Raw genomic sequence first — 25741 nt, 5'->3', positions numbered from 1 at the left:
CAATTCTTAAACTGTGTTTGAAATCTATCTTTATAGAACTACAAATATGCACAATATCCATAGGTTCTTGATTGCCCTTCAATATCCAATGGTTTCACTTTCAACTCCCAATAATAAGCAGAGAATCAGTATTTCAAAGAAAAAAGTTTTTGATATTATGTTCAATAACTCTGAGTGCATGATTTCACAAGAAAGAGAATTGCATTAAATGAGAATATCTAATTGTCAAAGTCTGCATTTCCTATTACTGTGGAGTTTATTATCATTGGAAATTACTGGGAATACCAGGTAGCTGTTCGGTATAGATTAGCTTAGGAAAACCTCTTTTTTAATATGCTTTCTTTCTAATAAAAGCAAACAATAGTACAGAACTTAGAAAATAAATACCCCTACTTCCACTGTCACTACAGAATATATGAATTTTAATGCCATAGAGGTAATTTATGTACCCTCTGATTACAGCATACCTGAAATGTTTAAAGCTAAAGTAAATCTCATTTGATCATCTAGAGCACATGTGTCAAACACAAGGCCCGTGGGCCAAATCCGTCCCGCCAGGCCTTGCAATGTGGCCCGCACCGCGCTGTCATCACTGCACTCCGCTGCATTTCCATCACAATGACAGTTTATGACTGTTCAGTAAACCATTCGGCCCGTGATTTAGGCTGGATTTTAGATTTTGGCCCCTTCTCTGATTGAGTTCGACACCCCTAATCTAGAGCTTATTGATCTTTCATGTCTTACTTCTGAGAACTTTTCACCACCACAGAAACAAACAAACAACAAAACACTTGGTTGTAAGGATATTTAGTTTAAACTAGATACACACTTAATGGCTTAGTCACTTATGAAAATATAAAAACTGTCCCAAATATCGCTTCTCGGCCTTTTGGCTAAGATCAAGTGTAAAAACTGTCCCAAACATCATTCTAACAGGTCTTTTCTGGGTACTACCAATAGTATCACTGCTTGAGGACCATTGACCCCAGTCAAATCTCAAGTCTACAGGAACACCGACTCTTCTACCAAAAACAACAGATAAATTTATTAGTCTTAACAATCTACACAAGACTTCCCCAATCTCACTCATTTAGTAGTGAGCCTCTTTAGATATTTGTTACTATTATGACACACTAGAGACTGGGTGCACAAAATCATGAATGGGTTAGGTTCCCCTGGCCTGACCAGCCTGGCTGACCCCATCCCCGATCAGGGACCATCAGGGCCAGGCCAGCCAGAGGGAAGGGCAGTGGGAAGTTGGCTGGCTGCTCCCTCCCCCATTGATTGGGGCTGGCCAGCTTTGGGGAGGGACCAAGGGAGGTTGGCTGTGGGAACACACTGATCACCTGGAGGCAGCTCCTGCATTGAGTGTCTGCCCCATGATGGTCAGTGTGCATATCATAGTGACTGGTCAACCAGTCATTCCGGTCGTTTCAATGGTCGTTTCAATCGTTTGGTACTAACAGTTGCTTAGGCTTTTATATATATATATATATATATATATAAAAATAATTTTTACATGTAGCTTTAACATAGTTCCCACATGTACTTTAAATATAGTTTTAACACATATACCAAATCTCTGCATTACAAGTTTTGCACTGTCTTCCTAGTAAGAGAGAAAACATATGGTAAGTCGATTCATAGCAATTTAAATTTTACATGCTTTAGGCTTTGAAATCAGTAACTTTCATGGTTCCCTGGTTATTCAATCTCACAACTTTAGATCTTTTGTCTCTCTGTTTCTTCTCATTCTCATCTCATGTATTTTCAGAATCATGGCTTTCAATTCAGACACACAGTGAGAATGAAAACTTTAGAGAGTTAGACAAAGCAGAAGAAAAGTAAGTGCCTTCCATCTCTTTAGTTATTTCTCTAGATACAGTAAATAATTACCACCACCCAAGTCTGAGAACCCAAGAGATAAAGAAACATTTTAACAACAGACTGGCCTAAAATCTCAGTGCCATGTAGATAGTGACTATCCTATATGATAATAAAGAAATATGTTAATTATCCATTACTCCGTAATGTAAGGACCAGTTTGGAGACTGCACGTGCAGCAGGCTAGGGGGGGGGGGGGGGGAAGGAGGGGAGGCTGCAGCTGAGGCAGCTGGGGACTGAGCCTGTGGTGCCTCCTCTGGAGTTGGGGAGCTAATGACGAAAGGGCTCTGGTCCTTCTCCAAGACCCCTCTCCAGCAGACATGGGGCTGCTGAACCCCGGGCTGGGCCTCTGGCCACAGATCCACAGGTTCGCAGAGACCGACTCTACCAGGCCGCGGAGGCCACAGGATGCACGAACCTGGTGCTGGTTTAAGACATCAAACGGAGAGGAGGTGCAGCAGGAAATCCAGAATGGGATGTGGAGGTTCAAGACTCATGCCCTATGTCCTTCTTGGCCCGCCTGAGGAGCAGCTCCTGGGTGAGAGCCATGGCTTCGGAGAAGCGGCCAGCCAGGAGGCAGGCAGCCCAAGGGGCGCCGAGCAGCGCAGAGTTGGGGTGCACCAGAGGGGGCTAAGGCCTGGGCAGGGAGTCGGTGGGTGGGGATCTGCAATGGCCCCAAGATGCAGGTAGGCCCCAATAAGAGGCGATGATTGCAATGGCCCCAAGATGCAGGTAGGCCCCAATAAGAGGCGATGATTGCCGGAGTGGAAGGACGCCCCGGCGGAGGGGAGCGGAGCTGCAGCCCTGAGGCAGGGGTTGAGGAGCGCTGCACTGCCCGGTACCCTACTGCAGCAGTTGGACAAAGCCCCCAGTGCTAACCGGGCCTCGTCGCAGCAGCCTGTGCACTTGAGAGGCTCCTGCTCCCACCGCAGCCCAGAAGCAAGCCTGCGCCCGCCCCGCCCCTAGTTCTCACCCAGACACACCCCATGCAAGCAGCACGGTGAGTGAGAAGCCTACCACCTGCTCCCTAGAAGGTGGGGCTGGGGGAGGTGGGGAAGTAAAGAATGGGGGTGGAGGCAGGGGAGAGGAAAGAATGTGGGGCATTCATGATGAAGAGGTGCTTGAGAATGAGGTTCAGGAAGCCGAAGCCTGACAGGGAGGTATGTTCTGTTTGGCCCTAGGCTGTCCCTTGGTAGGGCAAAGAGCGCTGATGTGAGGGCTCCCTGCATGCTGAGTCCAGTTCTGCAGTCAACTGGAATTGGCCTCAGTTTCCTGGTCTGTAAAATGGATTAAGCATGCCCCAGTGCCTTCGCTGACCTTTGAGGGCCAATTGAAGTAGTACATAAAGAAAATGAGGGAAGAAGTGAGAAAGAAAAGGAAGGGCAAGCAACACAAAAGAAAGACTGGGAGGAAGCTGTAAACCTATTGTCACTTAGATAGGGAATATAGTCAATAGTATTCTAATGACGGTATGATGCCAGGTGGGTACTGGAAATACTGGGGAATATTTTGTAAAGTATATGATTGTCTAACCACTATTTTGTAACTAATATAAATCCTGAAACTAATACAAAGTAATACTGAATGTAAAGAAATGAAAATAGGAGTGAAATTTTTATAAATTTCAAAGTTTAAATATAGGCTATAAAGGAAGAGGGAGAATAAAATTAGTGTTTTTCATTTTATCACTTTATTGTCTTTTCAGTACATGAAAAAGACAGTTGTCTCTATATGGTGCTTTTATAGTTTTCTAAGTCATTATGTCATTTTAATTTCAGGGCAACTTAAAGACAAGATAATTATTCCCTCCACTATTCAAATAAAGGAAATCTTTGTGTCTGGCCCCAATGATTCAATCATCAAGCCCTTATTATAAAGCAGGATTAGTGAAATTTTCTGTGAAGAGTCATATCTATACTAATAAAAGCGTTGGGGACAATCAGGCCAGAAAGGGAGGGCAATGGGGGTGATCAGGCTGGCAGGGGAGCAGTAAGGCATCAATTAGGCCAGCAGGGGAGCAGTTAGGGGGCGATCAGGTTGGCAGACAGAAGCAGTTAGGGGTGATCAGGCAGTCAGGAAGGCTAGTGATTAAGAGCCAGCGGTGCTGGATTGTAAGAGGGATGTCCAACTGCCAATTTAAGCCTGATCCCTGCGACCTAATCCAGCAGTTGAAAATCCCCCAAGGGGTCCAAGATTGGAGAGGGTGCAGGCTGGGCAGAGGGACCCCCCACCCTCCACCCACCGCACAAATTTTGGGCACCCGGCCACTAGTCTCATAATAATACTATTAGCCATGTTAGAATTCAGGCAATGATTGACCACTAGGCTGTCAAAGTAAATATTGCATTGAAGTACAATAATGAGTCTAGGGATAGACAATACTAAAGGATTAATAAAATGGTACACACATTACTCTATCTAATAAAAGAGTAATATGCAAATTGACCTTGCCTCTGCTACACTCACAAGCCACGCCTATCGGCCAATCAGGAGTGAGTATGCAAATTAACCCAACCAATATGGCTACAACCACAGAGTGAACAAGAGGCTTGAGTTTCCCTGGCAATGGAGGAAGCCAAGCTTCCTGCACACCTTGGCTGGCCCTGAACTCCACTCAAGGCTACAAAGTTTCAATTATAGAAGATAAATAAATCCCAACAAAAATGGCTACAGCCACGGAGCGAGCAGGAGGCTTGGGTTTCCCTGGTGATGGAGGAAGCCAAGCTTCCCACCCACCTTGGCCTACCTGGGCCTCTCCTCAAGGCCACAAAGTTTCAATTATAAAAGATAAATAAATCCAAGATACCAGAGCTTCCACTTGGATCGCTGGGGGTGTGGCCTGCCTGCAAACCACCACAGGCCCCTTGCCCAGGCCGCCCCACACCCCAAGAGTGATCTGGGACACCCTTCAGGGCAAATCTGCCAGACCTCACCCGTGCACCAGATATCTAATAAAAGAGTAATATGCAAATTGACCATCACTCCAACACACAAGATGACTGCCCCCATGTGGACACAAGATGGCCACCACAGATGGCCGGCAGAGGAGGAAAGTTGGGAGCAACCGGGCCTGCAGGGAAGGGCAGTTGGGGAAAACCCAGGCCTGCATAAGAGAACAGTTGAGGGGGACCGAGCCTGCAGGGAAAGGCAATTGCGGGGGAACCAGGCTTGCAGGGGACAGCAGTTAGGAGTGACCAGGCCTGCAGGGGAGGGCAGTTAGGGGCAATCAGGCTGGTAGGAGAGTGGTTAGGGGGTGATCAGGTTGGCAAGCAGAAGCAGTTAGGGGAATCAGGAAGGCAGGCAGGCAAGCAGTTGGGATCCAGCAGTCCTGGAACTTGAGAGGAATCCCAGATAAGAGAGGGTGCAGCCTGGGCTGAGGGACCACCCCCACACACCCCGTGCACAAATTTTGTGCACTGGGCCTCTAGTTTGTTTCTTAACAGGATAGAAATCAGCCAGTTTTCCTACATGAACTGTGCTCTTTTAATTACCACAAACAAATCAACAAAGAAAATCCTGTGAAATTCTTAATTCTAATCCAGACCTTAGCTAACTAAAGCACAGACTTTATCAATTTAGACCAAAAGATCATGTGAATCAAAGTACGTGCCACCACCTGGGGCAGCATACCACCAATTGTTAGAAGTGACCTAAGGGCAAAGAGCCAATAGAAGACTCCCATGCAAATGACAAAGACCACAAGTCATAAAATAGATTTCTAACAGTATACATTATGATATGCATACATGCATACATTAAGATATACTAGTACATACATCTATAGTTTATATATTTACATAAAATTAATATATAAGGGAAAATATAATTCTACTTAAAATTGTTATAAATTTATAAACAAATCAAATACTAGTATTAGTAAATGTAATTTACTTATATAAAAAGTATGCAGTCATATAGTATGTATGTATACATAAACTGAGTGTGCTCATATATGTATCTATATCTGTGTATAGAGTAAGTCCTCACTTAATCTCATCTATAGGCTCTGTTACTTTAAGTGACATATTAAAATAAATTTTACTGCAGGCTAATTGATATAAATTAGAGTTAAATTCCCTTGGCACTTCATCAACATTATAATGAAACATTGAACAAAATTATTTTATTTGAGGACCCGCTGTGTATATATGATTTAAAACTAGAAAATCAATGTGATTTTTTTATAATAATATGAAATTCTGATAGCAAATTGTACAACTTCTTTTTGTAAAGCTCAGAAAAGTACTTTCTCTACTGTGTAGTCTAAATAATTTAGAATATGATTAAGTGGCTTGCTAAAAGAAAACCAGATTCATCGCTATTGTGTTTTCTTAAAGTGGGCAACATATGACAGGTAATAGAAACATGCATATATTCAAGTCTAGAAGTAATAATATCTGTTCTAAAATATAAGATGCTTAATTTTTTTATTGTCATGAAAATATTGTTATAATATGCAAAGAAAACATATAGCACCAATTAACTTTCCTTTTAAATAGGTGTGAAGCAATTTACTTTTCTTAAATATAAAATGAAAATTTCCTGCTGTGATAATATTAACATTACAGTTTTCAATAATAATACTTTCTGAATATATTAAGGGCCCAAAGAAAGGCCTTTTAATGGATATTAAATGTATTTGGCTTTTATATAAAGCAACTTGATCATGTATATTGTCAAATTCTTTGCAATTATTTTTGTTTCTTTTTATTTTAATATATTTTATTGATTTTTTTACAGAGAGGAAGGGAGAGGGATAGAGAGTTAGAAACATTGATGAGAGAGAAACATCAATCAGCTGCCTCCTGCCATCCCCACTGGGATATGCCCACAACCAAGGTACATGCCCTTGACTGGAATCGAACCTGGGACCTTTCAGTCTGCAGGCCAATGCTCTATCCACTGAGCCAAACCAGTTTCGGCATTATTTTTGTTTCTTAATCTACATGATGTAAGCAATATTACTTATTTCTTAAAATGTTGAAACTGTAAAATAAAATAATATGAAGTGCCTTATAATGTGTATAACAAAAGTGTATGCTTAGAAATGTTAGTTCTCCCTCATCTCTGAAACTACATAAAAATAGTAAATTAAGTTTACATAAAATTATTTAAATAAAAAACACCCGTGTGGGGGAAATTCATTGTTCCTTTTTATGCTTTGTGCAAAACAAAACAATATCTGTCACACTGGCAAATGTTCTTGGTTTTGATTTGCTGTTATTGATATCTTAATGATAATGCCTAATGACATCCAATGCTGATGAGAATGGGGACAAGGAGGTGCTCTGATACACCCTTTCAGATGTAAGCACCAATCTAAATAAATATGCATACGCTTAGCACGCGTGCACACACTATACACACACACCACTTAAACTATATTTTTGAACCAATAAATCTGTTTCTTGAGCTCTGCCCTGAGAATATAAGCAGCTATGTAGTTAGACTTAATTATAAGATGCTCATCTTAATTTTAATATTAAAAAATAAATACAGTTTGAATTCCCAACAACAGGAAAATAGTAAATACATTTCAACACATTCATAAAATGGAATATTGCATGGTTCATTACAACAAGGTGTTTAAATCTACATTAATAAAAGAGTAAGATTCAAATTGGCCATACCTTGGCGATGCCCACCAGCCAATCAGGAGTATGCAAATTAACCCAACAAAGATGGTAGGTTAATTTGCATACGCAGGCACTTTGTGACCGGGTGCAGGGCAAGGCCAAGGCGACCAAGCATGTGTTCTGCGCTCCCCAGCTGCTCCAAGCCTCTGGGCAGTGTGGGAAGGCAGAAAGGCAGCTCCAGCCAGAGCAAGGGCAGTGCCGGCAGCCAGGGGAAGGAAGGCCCATTCTTCCATGCAGCAGGCCTCTAGTGTTCTTAATAAATGTCAATCTCGTTCTCCCAGTTACTGAGGATCATCCTTGATTTATCTTTCACACTTCACATCTAATAAAATTAGCAATTCTTTATGTTTAACTTTCACAAAGCAAATATACCCAGAATTTCACCATTCTTTACTCCTACCCGCCTGGTCTAAGCCACCATCATCTCTGGTCTAGATTATATTGTTAGCCTGATGGGTCTCCCTGTTTTAACCTACATTCTAATAAATTCTAAAATGATGTAAATGTAAATCACACCACTCTACACACACACACACACACACACACAAAAACCAGAATATAAAACTATATATAATACACACTTCAGTTATATTTGCCAAAATCTTAATAATGTTTTTATATGGGTGATAATGAAATTATATATACTTTTTTGCGGGGTTTTTTTTTCTGTGGTGTTGTTTTTCCTTTTTTCTGCATTTTTTAAGTTGTTCTTATTATGAGCATGTTTAATTTAAAAAAATAATGTTTATAAAAATGTTTAGACAAAGTTAAACTGTATGCTTCAAAATACTATAGCCGTTATATACATATTTTAAGTAATACTTAAATATCATCTACCCCAAACATAGTACTCAATTAAGAAATATAATTCTAATCTCAGATTACTGTTCACGGAGGACAAATTTAAACGTGGAAAAAGATATTTTAAAATTACTCATGAGAACATACAATTTGGGGGGTATTATGTCATAAATTTAAAATGAAAAGGTATTTTTCATTTTATTATATATTTTTATAATATAATGGTTAATTTGCATATTACTCTTTTATTAGGTAGGATTTTTCTGTTCAGTGTAACAAAAATGGGAATAACCTTTTGTGAAGCCTTTAACTTCTAGCTTGAATCTTGTCTGTTAAATTACTATTTTTTTAATGATGTGAGAGCTGTTGTTTTCTTAATTTTTTTCCAATGACCTTGAAACATAATTGACTACTTTAAAGGTCTCAATGGTATAAGTCATTAGGAAGATAAAAATATATGTGATTAAAGTAAAAAATGATAAGACTTAAATTAAGTAATGATGTTAATAATCCTACTTTATAAAAATGGGTTATGTGATAAATTTTAATTATTATTATAATCAGGGTTTATCAACTAAAAATGGTTTAAGTTTTTTAAAGTAAATGAATTTTTAAAAGTTTACTAGAGAAAATACAGCTATAATACAAAATTATTAAATGACTTCACTGCAACATTCATATACCCTCAGTATTTTTATTAATAATAATTTTATTAATTTTATTAATAATATAAAGGTTAGGGCATTTTTTAAATAAAAAGAAAGTAAATACTCATAAAATGTGACCCTTTACACAATTATATGACTCCAAAAAATCTTTGCAAATTATTCCATTTGAAATTTGAAAAACACACTCCTTTTTCTTCTTGCTTCATCTTTCTCATTCATATGTAATTAATGTTTTAAGAGTGAAAAATAATAAAGCACAAAAGCAATAAAAAGCCAGAGCAGCTACAAAAGGTGAGGAATGAATGATACAGGGTGCAAAGAGGAGGCATGCATCTTTGAGACCTTTCAGGCTCCTGGAGCTCAATGGGATAGAATTAAACATGACAGAAATGATGATGAAAAGGTGAATAAAAGCTGGATCAGAGTTAGACAAAACTACCTGGGAGACTTGTGAATAAATCCTTGATTTTTTTCCATAAGCCATTCTCTCTCAACCAATGTCTAGGATTTTCATGGACAGGATTACAAAATTGTAACAATTCAGATAGACAATTCCAATCCACTGATATCTTTCCATTTATATCTACCCAATATTCAAAACATTCACTGAGTTTTTCATTTCAATGATGATTTTCATTTCTTATCTTAAAATTTCTATCCATACCTTATTTCTCAGAACATTTAAAAATATTATTTTAAAATATCTCTTAAACTACCTTTCAATATCTTAAATAGCATTCCTGCCACCAGAGGTGCAAATTTTCTCATCTGATGTACAAGTCATTTCTTTACATGCTTTGTAATATTGAATTTTCCATTAAAGTCCCTACTGTGTTCTCTGAAGCATCCCTGCTGAATATTTTAAATTTCTTTCTATGAGGTCATACTGGTTCTACAAGGGTTGGACCATTTTGAAGATAATTCTCAATTGAACACTCAACCCCTGAATCACACCTGCTGGGCTCCTTTACTCTTAATACAAGAAGGATGTTACCCAAAATCTAACTGTATCATAAAGGAAGGCCATTTTGAGAATCAAGTCCAAAGTAGGATTTATAAAAACTACTGGAGGTCTGGTGCATGAGAGTCATGCACTCAGGAAGGTCCCTCGGCCCTCCGCCTGCCCTCTCACAGTCTGGGAGCCCTCAGGTGATGTGCGACTGACAGCTTAGGCCCGCTTCCCACGGGGAACGGGACTAAGCTGTCAGTTGGACATCTTTAGTGCTGCTGCAGAGGCTGGAGAAGCTCCTGCCACCACTACTGAGCTGTGAGCCCAGCTTCAGGGCCTCTGGCTGAGCGGCACTCCCCCGGTGGGAGCGCACTGACCACTGGGGGCAGCTCCTGAGTTGAGAGTCTTCCGCCTGGTGGTCAGTGCACATCATAGCAACTGGTCATTCTGCCGTTCGGTCTATTTGCATGTTACCCTTTCATTATATAGGATTAGATATAGATATTAAATGATTATATTAATATAGATATTAAATGATTAAAAACAAAACCCCAAATGTTAAAAAGTGGTCATTTTTAAATTATAAGTAATTTGTTTTTCCTTCTATATTTTTCCATCTTTATTTGTGATCTTATTTTTGTTTTTATAAGGAAGAACAAGAAATACATATTTTTTAAAGAAAAAACTATAACTAAAAATACTACTTGTTCAAGTATTATTGAAAAACAGAAGAATATTATCAAGCATATACTTGCTTTCCAAACAGTATTTTAATTAATTATCATAAAACTTCTGGAACTTAAGTATCATTATCTCTAATTTTGCAGAAGAGGAAACTGAGGTTCAGAAAGGTTAAATTATTTGCCCAAGTAACAGAACTGGGATTTGATTTCAGACATACTTGTTCCAAGGCCAGTGCTTTTTCTACTGAATCATGCTGCCTCCCACAAGAGAGCATTTTCACATTACCACCTGCTACTTCTAATTAAGAGGTAGTAATTAAACAATCCTCCACTCCTGACAACAATATTTAAGCTACAGGCATTTTAAATAAATTAATACAGCTTTTTATCTGCTGGAAGATACTACAACTAAACACAAACTACAAGCTATTGCAAAGAGAAAAGACTCCAATATGACATAGTTATATGCTTATTCAAAGCAAAATTATATTATACTAGAGGCCCAGTGCATGAAATTCGTGCATGGGAGAGGAGGTCCCCTCAGCCCAGCCTGCACCCTCTCCAATCTGGGACCCCTTGGGGGTTGAATGTCCGACTGCCAGTTTTGGCCCGATCCGCCTAACCCGGAAGTCAGACATCTCTCTCACAATCCTGGACTGCTAACTCCTAATCACTCACCTGCCTGCCTGCCTGGGCACCCCTAATGCCCCCTGCTGCTGGCCTGATCACCCCTCACTGCCTCTGCATGCTGGCCTGATAATCCCTAACTGACTCCCCCGCACCGGCCTAGTTGCTCCTAACTGCCTCCCCAAACAGCCTGGTCACCCTTCACTGTCTCCTCTGCCAGCCTAATCTCCCCCAGTTGTCCCACCTGCCAGGCTGGTCACCCCAACTGCACTCTCCATGCCAGCCTGGGCACTTCTAACTGCCCTCCCACCAGCCTGGTCACCCCTTACTGCCCCCCTTGCCAGCTTGGTTGCCCCCAACTGCCCACCTCTGCAGGCCTAATAACCCCTCACTGCCCCCCTGCCAGCTTAATCACCCCCAACTGCTCCCTCCCTGCCAGCCTGGTCGATCCTAACTGCCCCCCCCCACTGGCCTAGTACTCTTCACTGCCCCCCTTGCTGGCTTGGTCAACTCCAACTGCCTCCCCCACTGGCCTGGCCACCTCTTACGGTCCCTCCCCTGCTAGCCTGGTTGCCCCCAACTGCACCCTCTCCCTATGGCCTGGTTGCCCCTCATGGCCCACCTTGCTGGCCTGGTCACCCCACACATCCTGCAGTTCAGTTATTTGGTTGTTCCTCACTAATAGGTGTGAGGGTCAATTTGCATATCACCTCTTTATTATATAGGATGCTAAGAAACATGAAGCATAAAACTGTTGTTCAATGGCCAGTTTACTTATAGAAATGTTCAACTTGATCAAATAAATACAAAGAATAACAATGACATATTGTTCAAATTGAGGAAGGGCGAGGAATTTAAATAGTCATAGCCAAGAATAGATAAACAGTGAAATTCTCATACATTTTAGGAGAGAATAAGACTGGTAAAAATTTTGCTATAGGCCAAATGATAATAGTTATACTAAAACATATGTGGCTTTTGACCTGGTAATTCTCATCTAGGAAATTACCCTGAGGAAATAATCATAGCTATGTAAATAAAGATTTAGCTACAGCGTTGCTCATCTTAGAAATATTTCTAATAGCAAGAAAAAATGGAATGAATCTAAATCTATAATAATAAGAAATCAGGTTAATAATTTTAAATTAATGTTTCTAAAAACTAAATCCCAGTTTCAATATTTATAGATCAGGAGACCATAATCAACTCCACTGAGATCTCTCTCAATTTACCAAAAATCAATGGAAATCATAGTACCTATTTCACAAGATAACTTAAGAATGATGTAAAATAATTTATGTAGAGACCACAGCACAGAGCCTGAGATATATATGTATGAATTAATAATACACATGGGTGGTGGTTGGAAAGCAGATGTGAAGTCTGACTCCCTCAGTCTACCACTAATGGTTGTACAACTTATGCAACTTCTTTATATCTCAGTTTTCTCATTTACAAAATGAGAATCGTCTCATGGAGTTTGTGTGAAGATTATATGCAAGAATTGTTTATAAAGTATTTAGCTTAGTGCCTGACAAATAGAAAGCTTCTCAATAAATTTTGACTATTAGTAGAATTAGCATTTAGCTATTAAGATATATATTATTATGTTAGTATAAGTTATATAAGATGTACATTATTATGTTAGAATAAAATAAGTTATATATAAACTGAGTTGCTTACTATATTAGGTATGATACCCAATATAGAGGCATGTTATATCATTTTGGTTTTCCTGGAATTAGTTGTTCCATTCCGATGTGTATAACCTCACTAGAAAAAAGCTCCACAAGTATTGTAATCATAAACTAGAATCCTATTATACTTTATGGCCAACAGACACCACAGTCCTAAGTCTATTAATGAAATTTTCTAAATGAAAATTTCTGTTCTATTTTCCCTTCCAGAGACCTTTCCCACAAGTAGATGACAGGGAGGGAGAACAGCTCTTCCTAGACAAACCTCCTCCATCCCTAAGCAGGTTCTGACATAAGAATCAGAGACCTAGACATGGAACCTTTCAAAATCCAACAGATATGTGGAGTTTCATGGTCTGGAGGGCATAAAACAAGTTTTAAAAAGTGGGGTATGGGGGAGCATCAAGAAAGGTAAATGAAATAAGGAATATTATTTACTGAAAATCTCCACTTTGCTTTCAACTAGCAAGTAAAACCTACTTTTACATTTTCAATACACATGGAATTGAGGTTCCAGAACCGTATTTCATTCCATCTATATACGCTCTTGAAGAATAAAAATTTCTTTTCTTGGGATCAGTTCCCTGCTCAGGAGACAGGCACGAATCCCTCAAGGACCCACGCGCAGAGGAAACAAACCATTATGCAAGGAATGTTTTCCTACCTTAACCGCTTCTCCCAGAGTTTGGTTTTTGTCAGCTTCCTCACTGGAATGCAATTCAAGTCTATAATTCAACTCCTGCAGTTGCTGTGCCTGTTCATTCAAGAGCATTTGTGCCTGCTGTTCCCGAAATAATGCATTATTCAGTTCTTCACATGCACTTTCAAACTTCTCATGGGTGATCAATTTCTGAAATAAGGGGGGGGAAATCAATTATCAGCTAACAGCATTTTGTATCATTTAATCTTCAGAACTATATTTGCTAGCATACAGTAAATAGTATAACACAAACATTTGTAAATGTCTGATACATGACAAAAGTACAATTTGTTTTTCTTAATTTCGTAAGTCAAGATAAAAAACAATCACTCTAGTTTTTAAAAGAACACGGCCATACTTTCAAAGTTATCATATTTAGTTAAATAAAATCTTAGGAAACTTATTTCAAGTAAATCCATATGTTCAGTTTAAATCTTGATATATAAACATGTTTTATAAAAATTACTAGAGGCCAGTTGCACGAAATTCATGTACTGGATTGGGGAGACCCTCAGCCCAGCTTGCGCACTCTCGCAGTCTGGTACCTCTCAGGGGATGTCCAACTGCCGGCTTCGTGGGGAGCAGGCCTAAGCCAGCAAGTATATATCTCTCTCGCAGTCTGAGACCCCTCGCTCCTTACCACCTGCTCAGCTCACTGCACCTTAGCACTGCCACAGAGGCAGGAGAGGCTCCTGCCACCACCTCTGCACTTACCAGCCATAAGCTCAGCTACTGGTTGAGCAGCGCTCCCCATGTGGGAGCAAACTAACCACCAAGGGGCAGCTCCTGCATTGAGCGTCTGCCCCCTGGTGATCAGTGCACATCATAGCAACTGGTCATTCTGGTCATTCCACCATATGGACACTTAGGCTTTTATTATATAGACTAGAGGTCCGGTGCATGAAATTCATGCATGGATGGGCGAGGTCCCTCAGCCAAGCCTGCACCCTCTTTAATCTGGGATCCCTCAAGAGATGTCTGACTGCCGATTTAGGCCTAAACCGGCAGACAGACATCCCTCTTGTAATCCAGGGCTGCTGGCTCCTAACCACCTGCCTGCCTGCCTACCTAATCACCCCTCACCCCTCTGCCTGCCTGCCTGATTGTTCCTAACCACTTTACCTGCCTGCCAGATCACCCCTAACTGCCTCTGCCTGCCTGCCAGCCTGATTGTCCCTAACTGCCCCCTGCCTGCCTGATTGTCCCTACCTTGCCCCCTGCTGGCCTGATCGCCCCTATCTTTCCCCTCTGCTGGCCTGATTGCCCCTTACCACCTCTGCCTTGTCCCCTAGCCTAAGCCACAGTCTGGCCTCCCTCTGCCAGAGGCAACCTGGCAGATCAGGGGAAGGCACTGACCCCATCACTCCACTGCTGCTGCTGCCACTGATAGCCACCATGGCTGCCTGAGCCTTGGGCCTCACAGCTGATTGCAGCTGTGTGAGCCTCAGGCCAGCCCTGGGCAATGGCAGCCACCATCCAAGTCTTACCTGAGCCCATCCGCGGCTTGCCTAAGCCTCAGGCAGCCACTATGGCTTTGTCCAGAAGGACATGCAGATGGTCATCCAGAAGACATCAGCCCTAATTAGCATACTACCCTTTTATTAATATAGATGATTGTGGGAATTAAAGCCTTTAACAAGTTTCTATGCATCTGAAAAATATACATTAATACAGTTGAATGTGGACTTGACCTCTGAGTTTTCTGACAAATGAGACAAAAATAGAAATGTTCTTAATAGTTTCCTCTTGAGTCAACAATAGCAAGCATGTGGTTCATGTAGAGAGAGCAATTTGCTAGAACTCAGTTTGATTTCTATAAATCAAGATCCCTGCCATTCTACAGGACTTCTTCCCACTCCTCCAGAATTCCTCCTTTACCAAAACCTTAGCTAATGTAGCCTCTCTCGTCCCTCGATCCCTCCTGGAGACTGCCTCAATTCCATTCAGCCTTCTGCAAACAGGATCAAACAAGTATGACAATGCAGAATAACAAAGAGATGGTGTGAGAAAGCAACTTTAAGAAGCTAATAAAATAAGATCATGGCTGTTAGCTGTCCATAGATGAACATGGTATTCCAAAACAATAAAAGTACTGAATAGCTTCTGGCAGGCTGAATGTTACGTTATAATTTTAGACCAATCTAATCAAGCTATTATATTTTCCTTGTACACAGTTTGCCTGAAATCAGTGAAAGATGAGTGGCAGCAGGCACACTCCCCATTTTTTAAGAGGAAAACAGCATCTTTCCCCCAATCTATTACATTTTTAATAAAACAATCCTTTATTAACACAACTGATATGAACATTAGCCACTACAATGAAATTGTTAAACGTAGGAGTTTTGGAGCCTGACTTGCTAGGCAAGTCACTTAGCTATGCTGTGCCCCACATTCCTCGTCTTTAAAATAAAATATGGAACTATTATTGATATAAGAGAAATAAATGAATCAATATTCTAAAGTGATTAGGGTGAAAAAATAAAGTTATTATGGTGAATGCCTGATATTTGTCTATGAATATGTCATTAAATGTTAAAAATCACCCTCACTAACTCTGTGGATGGAAAGGGGCCACATAACTAAACCTGACAAGCTCAGAGGAGGCCTGCACGGTGGGCCCCACCAACTCAGAGACTAAAAGCAACCACATAGGATGGTCTGAACATAAACATTCCTCACTAAAAGTGGGTCATGGAGGTAGTCATGTCCTACTCCTGTGGCTTCCTTGACAAAGGTCAGTCTTTACCTTAAATGAGCCTGTCAGTTGTCCTTTTGCATCTAAGATAACATACCTTTGAAATGTCAGAGTCATCTTTGCCAGACCCTTCAGGGCACAACTGCCAGCACCAGAGCAGGAGACAACAGAACCCTGCACTGTTACCTTGTTCCCCTCACTGCACTCTATGTGCTGTAAATGTTAATTAGTAACAATCCCATTCCCACCAACATAAAAGAAGTGTGTCTCTTCATTTTACTTTTTAACCAATCACAGAGACTTTGCTTTCTCTTGGCCCTTAATCTACTACCAATGAATTCCATGTAACCTTCCTTTTATGTTTTCTCCTTGACTGTAATGAATTAAAAAAAAAAAAACTGCAAAACTGACATCTTCTAAAGCATTTTCTCAATCCATTGAGATTTTGCTCCCCTTCAGTTATTATCTGTTTGACTCAAAGTCATAAAAAATTCTCTACAGGTTTGAATGTTTCTTACATCAACAATTTTATACCTCACAATTGTATGTCAAAATATAAAAATTTATACATATCTCATTCCCTCAATTATTACTTCCATTAATTCTATTGTTATTTCTACACTTCAGTTGAAGGAATTCACACTAAATATTTCATGGAACATATTCTTAGCTTTTGATGCAAGTCAGTTATTATTCGACCAGAGCCCTTAAAAAGAATTTGTCACCTTCTAGCAACTTCTCTTCAGACTCTTATAACCTCTCTAGGTTCTGGAAATTTAGCCCTGACTACTTTCAAACTAATCAAAGATAATATGTTAACTTATTTTCCTAATACTTAAGTATGAACTAGGAAATCTTATTGTATAGAATACCTAGAATTATTCAAATATATTACAGGGAACAACATAAATAAAGGACCTTCCAATTTTCAGGAAGTTTACTATTAGCTAAACCTATTTATAGTTGCCTATATTTTAAATCTCAAATTGCATCGATGTATGTCTCTTCCCATTTTGGCAGACCATCTCAAGATCCCAAATTTAGTTAGTATATGCAACTGAAAACAAATAAAAAGGAAAGACACACACACACACTGAAGGAATTGGCTCTTAAAAGTATACACAAAAGCTGTTTATGATTTAAGTATGGCAAAACATTTTTGGAAAATAATTAAGTGTCTATAAATAGGGGACAGTCAAATTTTGAACATATTAATGATAGAATATTAATTTATCTAAAATGAAATTAATAATAAGTGGCACAGGAAAATGTAGTACTTTAAAAATGTAAAAAAAAAAAGAAAAGAATATTTTTACTCTATATGCCTATCTACATTTATACACAGAGAAAAATGCAGGGAATAAAACACATCCACACTTCAAAAGTGATTGGTCCCAGGTGGTTAGATTAGAGGGATTTGAACTTTCTTCTTTATACTTGTTTGTATTTTTATTTGGCTATTATTTATTACCTTTATAATCAGGGGGTGGGGGGAGAATGAAGCAGCTCATATAATTTTCTTCTCTGAGCAAACAACTACGAGAATGAGGGGGAAACTGTACTGTCTTTAGACATTCATCAAAAAGAAAAATAAATCAGAAGGACGATTCATGTTTACCTGACATGCTGAATTTATAAGAACTCTTCGCCCTTTGAAATAATATTTAACATTAGCAATTTACATTTATCATAGATTTAATACCTGCTGCTATCTCTATTACAACAAATGTGAAAATTTGCAAATTACAAATTAACCATAAGAAACATTTAAACTGAAATTAAACTTGCAAAATTTAGGTTTCCCAAAGAAGGAGGTACACAAAATACCTTGATGGTAGGTTTAAGAAACCAATTTTGTATTCATATTTATATTATCTAGCATCAGTTACATACAGTTTAGAAGTTTCAGGGTCATATTTTAACTCGATATTCCTATATCCATATTAGGAACATCAATGCTATAAATAACCCAACTACAAATTGAATATTAGATATCTGCATTTTGCTATGCTTCATGTGATTATACATTTCAATCTTGAGCTAATGTTATTTGGCATAGGCCTTTTCTCAGCTATCTTCTGCTTTCTTAAATAATGCATATAAATCTTTAACAGAAGTTAGACAAAATGAACATTTCTTTAGAAAATCAACTTAATTTCATACTAAGTAATCTAATTTACTCAAAATATTCAATATAAAACAAAAAGAAAAAAAAAACAGTCCCCACTGCAAACATCAGGCTTCTCCACTGGGGCATTTTACATTGTTTATTATACATTTGGGGGCTTATTTGCTATAGCCTTTCAGCTATTCTCATTGAATCTCTTTCTATACTTTCAGAGCATAATTTTAACAGGATTATGAGTTCTGCTGACACAGAATCAGTATTCCTTTAAACATCTGGTATAACTCTTTGTTTAAATTAGGATATAACTGACATATAACATTGTGAAGTTTAAGGTGTACAATGTGCTAATTTGATAAATTTGTGTGTTGCAATATGGTTACCACTGCAGCATTAGCTAACACCTCTATCATGTCACATAATTATCATTGCTTTTCCTATGGTGAGAATGTTTAATATGTAGTCTCCTACCAACTCTGAAGTATGAACTACGTGTTGGGGTATTTCAGAAGGGAAGTATACTGAAAAAAAAAGAAATTATAATGGCACTTCAAATTATTTGAGAAACATAAGTTAAAGAAAACAAACATATACATACACACACACAAAATCAGAAGAGAGTTCACCAAAGCCAAAGCATGTATACTTACAGAGTGCTTAAATTCATTTAATTGCATTTGGAGACCCTGGGCTTTGTCAAGCTCCTTTTTCATCTCATTCACGTTTCGTTTGAATTCTGTGACCTCTAAGCGCAGTGAGCGGCGCTCCACTTCCGCTGCGTGCAGCCTTTGTGTAAATCCAAAGATTTGCTTCTGTAACGATGCTGTGCTTTTCTGTTGTTAAACAAGAGCAATTTTACAAGAAGTAGCCACAGATTTACTAATAAATCAATAGCAATGGCATTTACTAAATTAATGTGACTCAGGTTAAACACAGAACAATAATTTGGCCTATATAAAATGAACAGCCAAGACCGGCTTGGCTCAGTAGATAGAGCCTCCGCCTGTAGACTAAAGGGTCCCAAGTTCGATTCCGGTCAAGGGCATGTACCTTGGTTACGGGCACATCCCCAGTAGGGGGTGAGAAGGAGACAGCTGGTCGATGTTTCTCTCTCATCGATGTTTCTAACTCTCTATCCCTCTCCCTTCCTCACTGTAAAAAATCAATAAAATATATTTAAAATGAACAATTGAAGAAATAATCTAGATGGCTAGAAAATACAATTTTCAGTCATTAATGTTTCATATAGTTCCATTGCAGGTCTCTTATAGAGAGCAGTCAATTCAGAATTCATGCCAGAACATTTGTATTTGGATATTTGAACACTTATCTGGAGGTGGTTTTCCTTATTGAATTAAAAGATCACAAGAAATCTAAAGGAAATCTAGATACATTTGCATAAAATAAATTTAAACTTCAAATAAGTCTGATTCAGGATTACATTCACAGGTCCTTAAAGTCCCTACTTAATAACATGTCATACATACCAAAATGGGCACATGGGCCTGCAGTCCGTATTTCAGGGCCAGTGTGTTCACTTTATGAAGTCCTCGGGCCAACCTCTGAACCAGGGAATCCTTTTCCACGTGTGTAATACTCCTGCTGCTACAGTGCGAAGGTAAGCTCTCCATTGCCAAACTAATTTTATCCATGAGTTTTGCAAAAGAATTCTTGGCTGCACCTATAAGTAAATGTCCACAAATTCTAGAATTTGGATCTTCAAAGAAAAAGGGGAGGAAAGACAAAAAGATGTCAATTGTCTCTTGTTCATTTTATAATACTTCTAATCATAACACAATACAATTTTCTCAATTACATAATTTCCATACACCTGTAGAGATTTATTCAGAAAGTCTCCTCCCACATTAATTTTCACTGTGGAAAGGGAATGCAGAAAATAGCTTGCCTACGAAACAATATATGTAAAAAAATCTGCATGTATTTACAGTCATTCACACCGACCATTATGATACTAAAAATGTATCACTAGTCTTTTCTTTGTTTTAAAACATAATATAAATCCATTTTCTATTTCCAGCCCCTGAAGCTTGTTACCTTAATGTCATACTATTTATACTCTCAGACAAGAAAATATAATTTGCCTTATTCAAAGGCAATTAAAATGTTACAACTACAATTACTTATTTCCCCACAGGGTTTTGGTAATCATCCTTCTCACATAATGGGCTTAAGGTCCCTGCATATCCAAAATGGTCTGTTGACTGCTAGATTCATCAGGCCTGTAATTCATAATTGTGTTTAATGTTGATAAATAAAATTGTCAGTGCTTTTTCTACTAATTAGTATTCCAGATAATGCTTAATAGGTTTATTTATGCCTTAATAAAAGTCATGCAATTTAGTTTTCCCTCTGCTAGGCAGGTCTTAATCTGTCATTACTTGTCTTATGATACTATCTGTGTAAAATGACAAGCATAGAGAGATTAAATTCAGCAATATACTGTTCTATATTTCAAGTGGCTCTGATTTTGGAGTTAATTTAAATCTTGTGGTGACATCAAAAGCACACAAAAAACATATATTTATCCAACAAAAATGTTTTATGATTCTAAGAATGCGTATGGTTCAGCACTAAAATGAAACATTGAGAAGGTGATCAGTCAGTATCTTCTGTTATAAACAACCATTTCACTGAAGCCCTATGTTCAAAATTCTTGGTCTTGTTTTATTTATTTTATTCCTCAATATATAAAAGAAAAGTTTTTTTTTAACTTATGCACAGTCAGAATTTGAAAATTATATTGCTTAGAAGTTATTCATAAAATATACATTATTAATTGGATAAAAGTATATTTTCCATGTAGAATTTATTTCTATCAGTTACTGATGCAATGACTTCTAAGAATATGGAGTAATAAGTTTAATAATACTAAACTACAGCACACATTTAATAGGTCACTGTTGAATAAATGAACAAACAGTGAATTTTATTATATCTATAATATTCAACATGATACATCAGTCCAATGTATTTCTTATTTCTCTAACTGCCTTGTAACTCCTTAAAAAGACTGCAGAAGTCTTTTTTTCAACTTAGGAAACTCATTTTATCTTTACTGTGCCATCCTAGCGTATGTTTTTATATGTTTGCTGGATTAATTGTATTTCTTTTTTACTTCTATAGAAGCTACAATAATGCTGAATGTAAGAATGCATTCAATAATACCAAGAGAAATTAATGTTAAAATTTTATGGTATGTCAAAAGTTATTCTTGCTAAATAAACCAGGTAAAAGCATAGTTTTAGGAAATTTTCAGGAATAAAAAAGTAATTAAACTTCACAAAGAGACCTAAAAGCAAATTTTAACCATTACATTTTAATGAATAATATGGGTGTGTTGGTTTTTTTTAACAATACCACTGAAATGTGTTTGTGTAGACACCAACCACTAGGAAAGGTGAAATTAAGTGACAATATAATTCTATAAGGTATTGCTCTGAATTTTGAAGAAGTGGGAAAGAGGCATGCCCTCCTCAAGTTTCGGACTACTGACTCTCCATGAATTACAGAAAGAGCACTAAATAATTTATGCTTTGCTGAGTAATAAGTATTTTCACAATATACATTATACAGTATTAAGTACAATCAGTTTAATTTTTTGTTATTAATCTTCACCCGAGATATTGTCCCCTTGATTTTTAGAGAGTGGAAAGGTAGGGAAGAGACACAGACAGAGAAACATTGATGAAAGAAAGACAGATTGATTGGTAACCTCCTGCACACACCCAATCCAGGGTCAGGGATCGACCTTGCAGCTGAGGTACGTGCCCTTGACTGAAATCAAATTCGGGACCATTCAGTCTACAGTCCAGTGCTTTTTCACTAAGCCAAACCAGGTAGGAGCAATTAGTTTAATCTATCCTATATAGTTACGTGTCAATCATGCTGCCAAGAGAGCAGTTAGGGGGCTATCAGACTGGCAGGCAGAGGGGTTAGGGGCAATCAGGCAGGCAGGCAGGCAGGTGGTTAGGAGCCAGCAGTCCTGGATTGTGAGAGGGATGTCCGCCTGTTGGTTTAGGATGCAGGCAAGGCTGAGGGACACCCCGGCCTTGTGCACGAATTTTGTGCACCAGACCTCTAGTTTATAAATAACAATATAAATACAAATGCCTAATAACAGAACCTATCCAAAACATAAATTGAATCAGACAAATGATACCTGGGGGAATAATTATCTAAAGCAGGGGTTCTTGGTCATTTTTGTGCTATAATTTCTTTGGTAGTATGGTAAATCTTATGTATTCACTTCTCAGAATAATGCTTTAAAGTGAATAAATCAAAATATGTAGGGTTACAAAGGAAACAAATTTTATTGAAATACAGTCACCGAACATTTTTAGTTTATTAATGTAGTGAATGTAAGACAATACATTTACAACTTAGACTAATTAAAACTAACTTTTAACAAGACAAAGCACGGTGAACGTTGTTACTTAGCCCAACTAAGAACATTGAACCATAAGGTGATTTTTAAAAAAGCATTGTATATGTCATGTTGGACATCAAAATTTTTTATTTTGTTATATTTAAAAGAGATGAAAATCCTGAGTCACGAATATATACTGCTGCAAATGTAATTAAAGTTTCTATGTTCACTTTATAAGGCAGAGTTAGGCTTCTCTAAAATACCAGGATTCCCCAAGGCTTTTAAATTCAAAACCTATTGTGCTAAGTTTTTTGTCCTAAGTCTTCAAGGTCATCTTTGGCTTAGGTCAACATATGCAATACAATTGATATAAATTGTAAGAAAAAGGATTGTGAATCCATAGATCAAATTTGATGCTATGCTATGACCCTGGAATTTCACATAATCATGAATACTCCCAAGGATAAATTATTTATTCAAAAATCATTCTTAAAAATTATAATAGGCAAGTCCATTTTAATTTAAAAACCAAAATATTATTCACTGTAAACTCTTTTCAGCTTTTCTATATGCTTGAAAATTATCATTATAAAATATGTTAAAAAATAGGGAAAAAAAGGCAAAAGTAATAATAAAAAGAAAATAATAAAAGAAAATTTGATACATTAATGTGGCTCCCCAAAATAGACACTAGAACCTTAAATCCCAGTAATGATACATGGTCCTCTTGTAGTGTTTCAGTTTAAGTTATGAGTGAAGTTATATAAATAACAAACTTACTGTGCAAACAACAAACTTTACTGTGCATATAAATCATCTGAGGGGCTTGTTAAAATGCTGATCCTGATTAATTAGCTCTGGAGTGGAGTCTGATATTGTGCATTTCTGACACATCCCCAGTTAATGCTGATGCTGCTGACCCAGGGACCACACTTGAAGTACAATAGCAAAGTTCTTTCTGTTATTTGTGAGGATTCAATAAAGCCTTAAAACTTATAAATATATACCAATAACTACCAATATCTTTACTTACTGCTTTGACCTTCCTAAGCATGACACCTTAATGTTATGCTACATACAACCTGGATTTCTGAGTTTTGCCTGAAATTGATGCCACGACCTCTAGAAAATTAGCTCGAAGTATACAAACTTGTGAGTACTAATAGCAGGGGTGTGTATATTTGAGTCATCTATCTTCTAGATAATTAAGATTCCAATTATAAGTTAGAATGTGTAAATGTGTAACAAAATATATTAACATTCTACTCATATCCATATGCCTCTGAATGTGGACAGAGATATTTCAAAGCAAATCAGCACATTTGTTTCTATCTTGAGAAATTCAGCCTGGACCACTCATTTGAAAACGTTCAGTCATCTGAAGGCTCTTTGGTCCAGTCCCATGATGATTGATATTCCAGCCCTTCGGCGGAAGTAACATTCTCCCCTGTTTGAGGTAAATGATCTCTTGCAGGCACACCATTTGGATACCTGGAAAAGGTAATTTATCTCAAGTGGGCAAGCACTTTAATGAAAGCAAAGAAGGTTGCCACCTGTCCAGTATTTGCAGAGGCAACATGGAAACTGGGGTCTCTGCCCACTGTCTATAAGTACATCGTTAAAGTTTAAGGTGGTAGCAGGGACAACCACCGTTAGCACTTTCTAAGCAGTGACTTAGCTGGGCTACTGAACTTCTACTTTCATGAAAAGATTTAAAGTAATATGCCAGTATTACTCTAAACGAATGGGGTGTGAGACATCAGCACACACTCAAAAAAGAGATAAAACAACAAACTTTTTTTTGTGATTACCGTATTTTTCGAACCATAAGACGCACTTTTTTTCCCCCAGAAGTGGGGGGGAAAAGTCCCTGCGTCTTATGGTCCAAATATAGCCTACACATATACTTTTTAAAAAAAGTTTTTTTACTTGCCCGGCTCTGTGTGGTCTCTGTGTGCTTGCCCGGCTCTAAAATGGTTCTAAATGCTGCTGTTTACTTTACAGGGTTGATTACATGTGTTTATGACTGTGATGTTGGGTTTTAATGCACATAAAATATTTTAGGACACTATTTGTTTCAGAATCTTTTTTTCTTCATTTCCCTTCTCTAAAAACTGGTGCATCTTATGGTCCGGAGCGTCTTATGGTCCGAAAAATACGGTACATATACAATGGACTTGGCTAGGCAGGTTACATTTACTCCAAATAACCCTATGAGGTGGGAACTTTTCTTACCCACATTTCACATATGAAGACACTGAAGCTGAAAAGGGATTAAGTAATTTTCCTGATGTCACACACATAGTAAACAATGTAACCCAAATCTAGAGTCAAAATTATTACCGTAATTCATACTCTAGTACATATCGAACATGTATAATTTTCTCTCCTGGTACATATTTAAATTTCCCCCTTCTAGACACTTAATTGTATGTGTATTAATTTAGAACTCTAAAAAATATGAGCACCTACTTTTTAAAAAGAATATTGAGTAGTTTACTGATTTTTTTCACCTTAGGACAGAAATAATACAACTACTGGTTTGGGCACACATGTACCAGTTTTCCTGGGGCTACGGTGTCAATGATGCCATCAATTTGTAGTTCTGACATGTAAAACTGTTTAAATTTTCAACAAGTTCTTCAAAAAAAAAAAAGAAAGAAAGAAAAGAAACAGTTCTAAGAAGTATCTTCTTTCATTTTAGAGTTTTCAGATTATTTCCTATACTTTCCAAGATTGTGACACTTCTATTTCCCAATTCATTGGAAGAATTAAAATACTGCTCACAACATTAGATGATTCAAGAGATATGAATAGATTATAAATCAAAGCTGAACTGATTGATATTCCTGATACTTGTGGTATGATGAAAATAACCTATTATGAATT

At 37.9% G+C, this 25741-nt stretch overlaps 1 protein-coding gene across 2 annotated transcripts in view; it reads right to left on the bottom strand.

Moving 5' to 3' along the window:
* The window catches only part of CCDC171 (coiled-coil domain containing 171), a 219781-nt gene that overhangs the window by 96918 nt on the left and 97122 nt on the right, over positions 1-25741 (bottom strand). For both annotated transcript variants that reach the window (XM_036434112.2, XM_045580256.1), the window contains 3 exons: positions 19953-20182; positions 19116-19298; positions 13610-13795 (listed from right to left, as the gene is read on the bottom strand). In XM_036434112.2, the coding sequence (XP_036290005.1) occupies positions 13610-13795; positions 19116-19298; positions 19953-20182 (599 nt within the window). The remainder of the gene's footprint in view (positions 1-13609; positions 13796-19115; positions 19299-19952; positions 20183-25741) is intronic.

The sequence above is a fragment of the Pipistrellus kuhlii genome, unplaced genomic scaffold (genome assembly GCF_014108245.1).
Source record: "Pipistrellus kuhlii isolate mPipKuh1 unplaced genomic scaffold, mPipKuh1.p scaffold_m20_p_12, whole genome shotgun sequence".
Classification (NCBI taxonomy): Eukaryota; Metazoa; Chordata; class Mammalia; order Chiroptera; family Vespertilionidae; genus Pipistrellus; species Pipistrellus kuhlii.
Note: the sequence above shows the minus strand (reverse complement) of the source record. Positions and strands in the feature narration are given on the sequence as shown.